General features: G+C 33.8%; 2 protein-coding genes across 2 annotated transcripts; one reads left to right on the top strand and one right to left on the bottom strand.

The window, feature by feature from the left end:
- Positions 1-373: 373 nt before the first annotated feature.
- LOC131618143 (xyloglucan endotransglucosylase/hydrolase protein 2-like) lies at positions 374-1,826 on the top strand. The gene is made up of 4 exons (XM_058889409.1): positions 374-621; positions 774-874; positions 994-1,187; positions 1,303-1,826. Exons 1-4 carry the CDS (start codon positions 444-446, stop codon positions 1,685-1,687), a joined length of 858 nt encoding a protein of 285 aa, XP_058745392.1. The 5' UTR covers positions 374-443; the 3' UTR covers positions 1,688-1,826.
- A 743-nt stretch (positions 1,827-2,569) lies between these two features.
- LOC131619895 (secreted RxLR effector protein 161-like) lies at positions 2,570-3,337 on the bottom strand. Its single transcript, XM_058890934.1, has one exon. It carries the CDS (start codon positions 3,335-3,337, stop codon positions 2,570-2,572), a length of 768 nt encoding a protein of 255 aa, XP_058746917.1.
- Between the last annotated feature and the right edge of the window lie 9,419 nt (positions 3,338-12,756).

Here is a 12,756-nt window from a genome sequence, read left to right on the forward strand (position 1 = left end):
TTTTACCTTTTAATTATTATTCTAGCTGTTGACTACTCCTAATATATTTATAAGGATAATTTAAAGAAAATACAATGTCTTATGACAATATTAAGACATTATTATTAAATTTCTTAATTTGTTTGCAAAAATTTTCAACAACACTCATTTTAAAAATATGAGATATGATTTATATAATATAATTATAAGATATACATTGCTAGTATTTGAAGTGTAAACGTATCGTGATGTGGTGGGTTTGTTGTTATGGAATTAGAGGATATACATTACTTATATATTATTGTGTCCATATTATTGACAAGTCAGTAGCGTATTGGAAATTATGGGACTCTTAGCATGCCCTATGACTCTCATCTTTGAATCAATTCTCATTCATCTATAAATATATCTCAATATATCGTGCAAGAGACCAACCAAAACTTTTCCTAACATTTTTCTTTAATATGAATTCTCTAATTTTTATTTTTCTTGTGGTCCTAGCACCTCATGTTGTTCTTTCTAGAGGAATTAAGAGAAGTGAAGAAATAACATTATTTGATCAAAATTACAAGGTTACATGGGGTGGCAATCATGTTATAAACCAAGGGAAAGAGATTCAACTCACAATGGATAACTCTTCAGGTTATAATTATCTATTTTCATTTTCCTTTAATTGAATAAATAGTATACATAGCACAATACCAAAATTTTGAATATATTTGATAATTTGGTAGACTAATACCATAAACATAATACTAATTTTTTTTATTTATTTAATGTCACCTAAAAAATAGGCTCAGGTTTTGCATCTAAGATAAATTATGGTTCTGGATTTTTTCATATGAAGATCAAAGTACCAGGTAGAAACTCTGCAGGTGTTGTCACAGCTTATTACGTGAGTTAATTTTCTCTCTTATTTTTTTTATATAATATAATATTTAATATTAAATTTTAATTTTTTCATCTCATTTCATAAAATATATTTATTTTTAATTGCAATTTATTTTGGTGTAGTTAATGTCAGAAGGAAATAATCACGACGAATTAGACTTTGAATTTTTGGGCAATATTGAAGGGAGGCCATATTCATTACAAACCAATGTATGGACAAATGGTGAAGGTGGTAGAGAACAAAGAATTCAACTTTGGTTTGATCCCACATCTAATTTCTATGAGTACAAAATTCTTTGGAATCAACATCAAATTGTGTAAGATATATACATATGATTTTTTTCATATACTTTATATTATACTTTATAATACAATGGTCAAATATTGATCTTATTATATAAATGTATATAATTTCAAATTTTGGGTTGACAGATTTTATGTAGACAATATCCCTATTAGGGTATACAAGAACAATAGCAATATTAGAGTTGGCTACATAACAAAAGCTATGCAAATACAAGCAAGTTTGTGGAATGGTGAAGATTGGGCAACAGATGGAGGCAAAACAAAAATAAATTGGACATATGCACCTTTCAAAGCAAATTTCCAAGGATTTGATATTAGTGGATGTCAAAGTCAAACCCTAATTGATCCAAATTGTGTTTCTGATCATTTTTGGTGGAACAACAAAAGTTATTGGCAATTGGATTCTACATCACAAAAACAATATGAAAATGTAAAGAAAAATTATGTGACATATGATTATTGTAAAGATAGGCATAGGTATCCCACACCTCCAAAAGAATGCTTACATTGAAAGGATATTCATATGTCATTTGTAAACATGAAGTGAATAAGGTTATGGTCATGAATCTCAATGCCAAGTGTGTGTGTAGCTTTTATAGTGTGGTTTACACTATAAACATGAAATACAAGTATGATATTTAATTAACAAATTTTAATGAATTGATCTTGTTTGATTCTAATATTTTCATGATCCTTGTGTTTACACTCGCCCAAGCTCTTATCAAATAACCTTATGTAAATTATCTATCAAAGATCTTAGCTAGTAGATTATTTATTTTTAGTTGTAAGCAATATTGCTTATGTAAAAAAATTTAAATAAGAGAGAAAATGATAATGCTTACAAATTTAAAATTGTAGATTGGGCTTTGTGATTAAATTGAGATTATTGAAAACACAATTAAGAAATTATTTCTCATTTGTTAAACGTAAAATATATCACAAGACGAATTATTATTAATTTGTTACGTGATAAAAGAACTGTTGGTGGTATTCTAGAGGTGGTATGTGATAAATTATGGTGATGCAATATTCTGCAGAGAAAAATTGGATTTAGTCACTTTTTGCACTATACTTCCACTGGTGGAAGTCTTACTTAAAACTGAACAATTTGTGAAAAGTGACACTTTTACACTATACTTCCACTGGTGGAAGATATGCTTTAAAACTGTTATTTTATTGAATTCACCACCAACTGCTGTATCTTTCTTAGCATTACAAAGCCTTTATATAGGCTTGAATCAAAACTGACTTAGAAGACAATAAGATGATAATTAAGATGAGTACTCTTTGGTTCTCTCAATCTTAATGATACAAATAAAAACAATCATTATAATGTGATGGTTACACTTCTTTCATAATTCTTACTAATAGTGGTGGTTACAACACATTAATTTTAACACTCCCCCTTAATGCGTTGCTCTTTAACTCCCATTGCTTCTCTGAGTTGCTGAAATCTTCCTCTTGGTAGTGCTTTAGTAAAAATGTCTGCAAGCTGCTCTTGTGAATTGCAGAACACTAACTGCACATCACCATCTTCGATCACACTTCGAATGAAGTGGTGCTTTATATTAATATGTCTTGTTCGACTGTGGAAAACAGGATTCTTCGCCATGGCTATTGCTGATTTATTGTCACAGTGAAGCAGCAAACTTTCTTCTTGCTTTTCTCCGATATCTTCAAGTATTATTCTCAACCACAATGATTGTTGTGTAGCCAAACCAGCTGCCAAATATTCTGCTTCAGCTGAAGATTGTGCTACAGTGTCTTGTTTCTTCGAACACCAAGAAATTACTCCTGAACCCAGGCTGAACACATAACCATAAGTGCTTTTCATGTCATCAACACTTCCAGCCCAATCACTGTCACAATAGCCTTTAGCTTCAAGTTTAGAATTCTTTTCAAGTCTGATTCCATGCTCCATGGTTCCCATGACATACCTTAGAACTCGTTTTGCTGCTCCAAGATGTAAATGACTTGGTTTACTCATGAACCTTGAGAGTAAACTAGCAGCGAACATTAAGTCGGGTCGTGTAGCTGTTAGATAAAACAAGCTTCCAGCCAAACTTCTATACATGCTTGCATCTACTAATCTTCCACCATCTTCCTTTTTTAATTTTTCATTCACCACCAAAGGAATATCAACAGGTTTGCAGTTTTTCATGCCAAACTTTTTCAAAATATTTTTCGCATATCTCCTTTGACAAATAAAAACTCCATATTCATCTTGGTAAACCTCAATACCAAGAAAATGATGCAGCAAGCCAAGATCACTCATCTCATATTTTTTTCATCATTTCTATTTTAAAATTTTCAACCATTTTCTTGTTGTTACCCGTATACACCAAATCATCAACATAAAGGGAAACAAGAAGGATATCATCTTTACCTTGATGCTTCACATACAATGTATGCTCACTCTGACTTCTTTGAAATCTTTGTTGAATGAAGTAGCTGTCAATTTCACTATACCATTCTCTAGGGGCTTGTTTCAACCCATAGAGAGTTTTATTCAACTTATAAACTTTTTCTTCTTGGCCTTCAGTCACAAAGCCTTGAGGTTGCTGCACATATACCTCTGCTTTTACTTCTCCATTCAGGAAAGCTGACTTCACATCAAGTTGGTACAGGTTCCACCCTTTCTAAGCTGCTAATGCAATAATTGTTCGTACAGTATCCAATCTTGCAACTAGGGAAAAAGTTTCACTATAGTCAATTCCAGAATGTTGTGCATAGCCTTTTACTACCAATCTAGCCTTGGCTCTTTGAATTGACCCATCTGGATTATGTTTTAATTTGTACACCCACTTTACTCCAATAACTTCTTTGTCATTTGGCTTTTTAACTAGCTGCCATGTTTTGTTTTTCTCAATGGCATTTATCTCTTCTTGCATCGCATTCCTCCAAACATCTTCTTTGATTGCTTCATCAAAATTTTTTGGTTCCACAACACAATAGTTGCATCTTGCATAAATATCACTCAAATCCTTCAATTTTATTGGAGTTGAGTTGGGAGATGATGAACTTGAACTTGGTGAACTTGGAGAGGATGAGGAACTTGGTGTACATGGAGCTGGTTGCTCATTCTCAGCTTCTGAATTTTGTTGTTGTAATATGATTGCAGGGACTGTTTTCTCCTTCATTTTGTCTTCATCCCAATTCCAAGAAGCATTCTCATCAAATACAACATCCCGACTAATGATCACCTTGTTTGTCTTCAAGTTGTAAAGTCTATAGCCCTTTGACATGGAACTATAGCCAATAAAGACACATCTTTCACTTGTTTCTTCCAGCTTTGTCCTCTTTTGTTTTGGAATTTGAGCATAGCAAACACATCCAAAAATTTTAAGATGGTTCACCGACGGTGTTCTTCCACTCTAGGCTTCAAATGGAGTCTTTTTCCACACGGCCTTTGTTGGACACCTGTTCATCAAATACACAGCAGTGTTAACGGCCTCGGGCCAAAAGGTTTTAGGTAAACCTTTCTCAAGTAGCATAGATTTCGCCATCTCCATCACAGTTTGGTTCTTTCTTTCAGATACACCATTTTGCTGAGGTGTATAGCCAACAGTGAGTTGTCTTTCAACATCTTCATCTTCACAAAATTTGTGAAATTCATTTGAGGTGTACTGCTTCCCTCGATCACTTCTCAGCATCTTTATAAATCTGCCACTTTGTTTTTTAACTAATGCTTTAAACTTCTTAAAGATTACAAACGCTTCAGATTTTTGTCTCATGAAATATACCCAAGTCATGCGGGTAAAGTCGTCAATAAACAAGATAAAGTACCTGTTTTTGACATGAGACAAAGTATTCATAGGACCACACACATCTGTGTGTACAAGTTCCAACACTTGTTTGGCTCTCCATGCACTTTCCTTTGGAAATGGTTACCGGTGGTGTTTGCCAAGGACACATCCTTCACACACACCAGATTTTTCTTCGATTCTTGGCAGCCCATACACCATCTTCTTTTGATAGAGTAACTTGAGACTTTCGAAATTCAAATGCCCAAGTATCCTGTTCCATAAACACGAGTCATTCTCATCTCTGGCCATCATGCTTACATTTTTATCATAGTTGAAAGATAGTGGAAAGCTCCTGTTGCTAGTCATTTTCACAACAGCAACACTTCTTCTTTCTGAGTCAAAAATTCTGCACTCTTTATTCTCAAAGTTTAGAGAATTGCCGTGCTTCAGAAGTTGTCCAATGCTAAGCAAATTTTCGTCTAATTCTGGCACATAAAGCGTGTCATGTATGACTTTGCTTCCTTGCTTTGTGGTGACTCCAATGCTTCCTTTCCCTTTCACTTCGACATGTTCTTCATTGCCCAATTTAACTTTTGATCCAAATGAAGAATCAATGTTTATAAATGCTTCCTTTTGTCCAGTCATATGGTTGCTACAGCCGCTGTCCAAATACCAAACATTTTTACCTTCTTCATGCAATGCTTTTTGACAAGCAAAAAACAAATTTCCTTCATTAGATTCTCCTTCTGCATACGAAGCATGTTGTTGATTTGCAAGATGACATCCTTTTGAAGGTGCCCAAATCTCTTGCAATTGTGGCATTGCGGTTTGCCTTTGTTCCAACAGTCCTTATCATCATGAGTGTCGCTGCTACAAATTTTGCACCATTTGTTTGATGCTTCATTCCATCTTCCGCCATTTGCGCCTCTTCCAAATCTGCCACGTTGGTTTCGACCTCTTCCTCTGCCTCTTCCAAATCTGCCACCTCTAGAAGACTCACCTCTAGTTTGTATTTGGGGCTTATTTTCACCATTGTTGGGCTGAATGTTGAGTTTAGATTGAAAGGCACTCTCAATTGATTTTTCAGAATGTCGTAACATCCTTTGCTCGTAGGATCTCAAAGACCCCATCAACCCTTGAACAACCAAGGTTGATAGATCATTGGTTTCTTCTATCACCCCCACCATTGGGTCAAATCTTGCTGTCAAACTAATCAGAATTTTGTCAACAATTCTGCGATCTTCTATCGTATCACCATGCGACTTCATCTGATTCACCAACTCGGAGAGTCTGTAAAAGTACTCATTCAGGCTCTCGTTCTCCTTCATCCTTTCATTTTCATAATCTCTCTTAAGAGATTGAAGCTTCACCGTTCGCACCTTTGAGTCTCCTTCGAACTCTTGTTATAGGATACTCCAGGCTTCTTTCGATGTTTTAGCTCTCATAATCATTGGGAAGATAGATACAGAGACTCCTATTTGAATCATCCCGAGAACTCCAGCATCTGTGATCTTCTTCTTCTTTAACTCTTCAAGCCGTTGGCTTGATTCTTCAGCTTTTTCTTTTGATTTTCCAGTCTCCGTTGGTGCCGGTTCTTCATATCCGGTTTTGACATACTCTAATACATCCAAAGATGTGAATAGAGTCTCCATTTTAACAGCCCAAAAATCATAGTTCTCTCCTTCAAATAGAGGAACTTTGACATTGCTGTAAGTTGCAGAAGGGTTGTTTGTAAAAGCCATAACTTTTGTTGTTTTTGCTGCAACTGCAAGGATTTGCAGCTCTGATACCACTCTGTTGGTGGTATATGATAAATTATGGTGTTGCAGTATTCTGCAGAGGAAACTGGATTTAGTCACTTTTTGCACTATACTTCCACTAGTAGAAGTCTTACTTAAAACTGAACAATTTGTGAAAAGTGACACTTTTACACTATACTTCTACTGTGGAAGATATGCTTTAAAACTGCTATTTTATTGAATTCACCACCAACTGTTGTATCTTTCTTAGCATTACAAAGCATTTTTATAGGCTTGAATCAAAACTGACTTAGAAGACAATAAGATGATAATTAAGATGAGGACTCTTTATTTCTCTCAATCTTATTGATACAAATAATAACAATCATTATAATGTGATGGTTACACTTCTTTCATAATGCTTACTAATAGTGGTGGTTACAACACATTAATTTTAACAAGAACTATAAAAGTTGAAATTTTTGAAAGTTTTTTTATTTATTTTAGATTAGCAAATGAAGTTACGGGGAAATAAGGAGGTGGAGTGGACACATTGTGATCCGTAGCAGCATTACGATATATGGTTATTTTGTGGAGGGAAAACTTTTTATCTCTTAATCATAGTTTTAGAGGGAATGGTTGTGTGGGTGTCAATGTAGATTGGAGAAGTATAAAATAAAATTTCATTAATGTTTATGCTCCTTTTAATATGGCGTCTAGGAAGTTGCTTTGGTTTGAGTTACTAAAGGTGAAACAATACTATAATAGTGGAGAGTAGTGCTTCGGGGGGAGACTTCAACACAGTTTTAACAAGGAGGAAAAATTAGGAGCAGGTTAAAATTTCAAAGGAAGAAAAATGGAGGATTTAGAAGATTCATTGATGATATGGAGCTCATTGACTTACCTTGCATTGGAGGTAGATTCACATGGTATAATGACATTGGGGCAACTTTAAGTAGATTAGATAGATTTCTTCTATCTAGAAATCTCATATCTATTTGGAAGTTAACGTGTAAACAGGTGGGTCAGAGAGATTTATCCTACCACTGCCCCATTTGGTTGAATTCTGGTGGTTTAGACTGTGGGCTGAAACCTTTCAAATTTAACAAATGTTGGCTCAAGCATGTTGATTTCTGAAATTTCATTAAAGAAGGGTGGACGTTGCTTAAGGTGGAAGGTAGGGAGATTTCAGACTTAGTGAAAAGCTTAACCGATTAAAAGTGAAATTGAAATGGTGGAATAAGGAGGTGCTTAGATGGATAGATTTGAAGGTGGAGGATATATTGTCAGAGTTGAATGAGTTGGATAACTTACTGGTAAATAATCATGGAGGATCTATTGCTAAGTTAGTGGAAGAGAGAACCCTTGCTTCAGCAGATATGTGGAATAAGATAGAAATGAAGGAAAACATGTTACGCTTGAAATCTCATCAGGTTTGGTTGAAAGAAAAGAATCACAATACTCGTTTCTTTCATAATTATTTGATAATCTGGTATAGGAGAAATTCTATCAACATGGTGGAAACCTCTGGGGGTAGGATGGAAGGAGTGGAAGAGGTTAAGTTTGAAGTCAAGAATTATTTTGAAATTTTCTTCAAAGAAAGTTGTTTCAATAAGCCTGTTCTTGATGTTATCCAGTTCAAGAGTTTGGAGGATTATGACATAATGCAGCTGGAAGAACTATTTTCAGAGGCAGAGATAAAAGAGATTGTTTGGAATTGTGATGGCAACAAGATTTCAGGTCCTGACGAATTCACTTTTGACTTCTTTAAGAAGAATTGGGAGAGAATTAAAGAGGATATAGGGTGCTTTGTGATGGACTTTCATTCGAAAGCGAGGCTAACTAAAGCATGTACTATTTTTTTGCCTTAATACTTAAAGTCAGCAACCCTGAATTTTTCCCCAAATATAGACCTATTTGTCTTGTAGGTTGTCTATACAAGTTCCATGCCAAGATCATTTCTTTAAGGCGGAAAAAGGGTCATTGGAAAACTTATTTCCATCTAACAATCGGCCTTTATTCCTGGTAAATATTTCGGATGGTATTCTTATGGTGAGTGAAGTGCTGGACCTGGCCAACAGAGAGAATAACGGTTGTCTGGTGTTAAAGGTTGATTACGAGAAAGCCTAAGACATCGTTAGCTAGAAATATATGAGATTTTTTTTTAATAGGATGGATTTCAGAGCAAACAGGATTAGGTGGATGGAGGCATGCGTTTTTAACAGTTCTATGTCAATGATTATAAAAGGTAGTGTTACGATGGACTTCAAGGTGGAGAGAGGCCTATGACAAGTATATATGTTATATATTTTCTAGTTTGTTATTGTCACTGAAGGCCTTACAAGGTTAATGGATTGAGTTATCGGGTTAGGATATTTTTGAGGTTTTCGGCTTAGTAAATAGGAATCTATTGATATTATTCAGTTTTCTATAATCCTTAGAGATGGTTATAGTGACAATTTATGGATCATTAACATCTTTAAACTCTAGGCTTGAGGTTAAAACATCATTGAATGGAGTGTGTGTAGCTTTATCATTTCTTTAGAAGTTGCAGGTTGCGTCTAACATTAAAACGTTCGGATTGAGATTAAATTTAAATAGTCTTTCAACAAGAGAGCAGCTTGTGAGAAGAGGTATTCTAGTAAACAGTAGCGAGAAGAGTTCTTCCTTTTTATTTAGGGAGGAGGATTCTAAGTCTCATTTGTTCGAATTGTGGGAGGTCTCTTATAGAATTTGGCCACAAGCGGGTTGTTGGCTGGGCAGTAAGTCGAAGTTATCAAATGCTGATAGGAATATACTATGGGTGATCTGGCTGGCTTCAGTTTTTTGTTGTTGATGTCCAAAAGTATAGTTCCTTTGACACCTTGCTTGTAGCCTAATAAAATACACTTATTATTCCCATGGTCAAGTTCAATCCTATGAGAATGAAGTGTTGATTTATATGCCATGGTCCCAAAAGATTTAAAACATGTAAATTATGTTCTTCATTATATAAAAGATAATGGGGAGATTTATTTCCCAAAATAGAACTCGAAAATCTATTCATGATAAACATTACATGACTGACAACATAAGACCATAAAACTTTTGAAGTATTAGCTTAAAAAGCAAGTGTTATTTCTATGTTTAAAAGGTGTTTATGTTTTCTTTCCTCCCTTATAATTTGTTGAGCAGATTCAACACAACTAGTTTGATGCAAAATGTCTTCAGACAATACTCTGGCATGATAAATTCAAGACCATTGTCATTTCTTATGATTTTAACAGTTGAGTTATGTTGTTCCTCCATAATTTTAATGAAAGTCTAAATACTCTATTTGGCCCCTTATCTATACCTCAAAGTCCATTTTTGTCTCTTAACTTTTAAAAAGATCAATTTTATCCCTTATTTCTGCAAACAATTTTATATAAGTCCTTTTCTTTTATGTTCCACTAACGGTGTATATTTTTCATGTGCAACATCCCAGTTGGAATCATTGTCATCATCGTATTTGTCTTGTAAGGCCCATTCTTTCCATTCCCATTTACACTTAATCACATTTCATCCCCTTGAAATCTCATTGAAAACCATTTCCTACTCATGCTTATTCGCCGCCACTCCTTCCTCCTCAGTAGAATTATCCCCTTATCACCTCATCCCCCCTTCTCAATTTCCCAAATCCACAGTTTTCTCCCATCGAATCGCTTTCAATCCCTCCAAATGCACCATTCATTCTAAAAATATGTTCCACAAATTCCATCATTAGGAGACTCATAAATAAGCCATGAGTAATCAGATGAAACAAGGTTTATTAATGTCAAAAAATTAACCATCTCTACATTTTACAATTTTCCATCAAATGCTTTAAGAATCATCAGTTCAAGCACTTTTCTATTTAGACACCGAATTACATCACCTAAACCTGTGGTTTATTGTAGAATTCACAATGTTATAGAATTCACAATGTTGATAATTTTTGGCATTATAACTCGCATTTCCGACAATCAGCTTTGGATCCTTGCCCTAAGAAGCTATGAATGCATTAGTAAATTCTGCATGAGACTAACTAAAGCCAAGAAGGAAAGATCGTCTCTTAAGATGCACATGGATCTTCTCTACAAATGTACAAATCACTTCATCAAAAGCATCATTCTCTTTGTGCTTCTCCATACTTGTTAATAATCAAGACATGATCTTTCTCTAGTGGGATACAGACATCATAACATGCAGTTTCGGCAAGACAATTTCCATAAAGCTTGAATTTGTGCTCCAGGTACAGGTTGTGGTTGTGACAATTGTTGTGATGTCTTATATGAGTCCATGAAGAATTTCTTTTTTTCTTCCCCAAACACTTGTTCTTGGAGAGGGTCAAATTCGTTCTCAAGTTAAACAAGTCGTGAAAATGGACATGGAGCTAACAGAAATGACAAACCTTGGTCCAAATCAGTTATAATTGTACATGACGTGGAAACTATATTTGACTTTGATTAATAGAGCTAACATAAAGACCAAATGTGACACTATTTGAAGAAATAACTGATAAAATTGGTCTTTTTAAAAGTTAAGATACCAAAATGGACCCGAGATAGATATAAGAGACCAAATAGGGTATTTAGCCTTAATGAAATTAATAAAATTTTGTCTAGTTTTGGATTTGGTTTTAATTAAAAGGATTCAAGTATGCCTACTAAAATCATCAATAATTGTTAAAAAACATAAGAATGAACATGGTAAGGTTTAATGGCTAAGAGGCCCCAAAAATAAAACTAACAAGATCAAAAGGGTGTTTAGATTTATTAAAATCTGAATTATGTGGTAGTTTTTTATGCTTATCATTATGACAAACATCACATAGAGCCTTTTGGTCAACAACCATAACAAAACAATAACAAAAGGTTATAGAGTGTAAAGATTGCATTCTAGTAAATAACAAGTTACCTAATTTAAAAGTTCAAAAGAAACTATATCATAAGGTATAAACAAATTATTTATGTTAAAGACAACTTTATAATTCTCTTTAAGAATTAGATTATAGAACCCTTCAAACTTCTCATCTAAACTAATCATCTTCATAGATTGTTGGTCCTTAATGAAACACTTAGTGTCATTAAAACTAACATTATAATTTGAGTTTTGACATAATTTCGAGACATAAATCAAATTGAAACAAAAAGTAGGTATGTAAAGGACATTTGTAATGATAAATTTAAATGAAAACTTGATGGTGCAAATGTGCTTTTCCAAAGCAAAATGACCATTTGGTAAATTAACATTTATAGGATTGTCTGTTGAACAAACAAATTCAAACACAATAGGGGGTTGAATTGTGATATTTGAATTTCAATTTTTTTTTAAAGCATTTGATTTTAAATGGCTAATTATAAGAAAGAAGTAGAAGCAAAGACGACGCAACGAAAAAGATAATTAACAGAAAAATAAAAGAGATATGGTAAGAAATATCACACCAAATATTATTCTAGTAAGGCCTTAAACCATAGGGCCTACTCTAGTTCCCTAGATTTTTTTTCTTGATATTTCCACTAATAACAAGTTGAGCTTTTACACAGGTTCAACTCAACAACCTTATACCAACAACTTTAGCAATTACACGGGTTCAACCCACCCAACAATCTTACATCATGTTTTTTTACAAGTTTATCTCGCAACCTTCAAATCTATTAAACACCACAAAAGGATTAAGCTTTTAAATATACAAATCCAACATAGAACTTATAAAAGACAGAGAAGAAGTTAGACATGATAGTTGATTATTCACAAATATTACATGTTTATAAGTCAAGAAATCAATATTTTATATTGGAAAAAATTGGCTAACAAAGACAACAATCCATATATATATGATTGGCTCCTAATAGATTAGAACAATAACTTAATCAATTAGGTTGAGCCAGAATAGGAAGCCCTAATATGCAATGTTGCTTAATCAATTACAAGATTATGAGGTGTTGCTCTCTCTTTAATCGATTAGATGAATATCCTAATTGATTATACTATTGATTTTTTCTTTCCTAATTGATTAGAGATGCTTCTTAATCATTTAAGTACTTTCTGATATTGGTTTCAAGGAAAATATGAAGAGTATGAAATAATTTTGG

This window comes from Vicia villosa, linkage group LG7, assembly GCF_029867415.1.
Source record: "Vicia villosa cultivar HV-30 ecotype Madison, WI linkage group LG7, Vvil1.0, whole genome shotgun sequence".
Taxonomy (NCBI): domain Eukaryota; kingdom Viridiplantae; phylum Streptophyta; class Magnoliopsida; order Fabales; family Fabaceae; genus Vicia; species Vicia villosa.

Excerpts from the sequence above, each read along its gene's own strand:
- LOC131619895 (XM_058890934.1), bottom strand. The coding sequence starts at position 3,337 with ATGAAAAACTGCAAACCTGTTGATATTCCTTTGGTGGTGAATGAAAAA.
- LOC131618143 (XM_058889409.1), top strand. The coding sequence starts at position 444 with ATGAATTCTCTAATTTTTATTTTTCTTGTGGTCCTAGCACCTCATGTT. Across the intron at positions 622-773 it reads CACAATGGATAACTCTTCAG|GCTCAGGTTTTGCATCTAAG; the intron begins GTTATAATTATC and ends CCTAAAAAATAG. Across the intron at positions 1,188-1,302 it reads TGGAATCAACATCAAATTGT|ATTTTATGTAGACAATATCC; the intron begins GTAAGATATATA and ends TTGGGTTGACAG.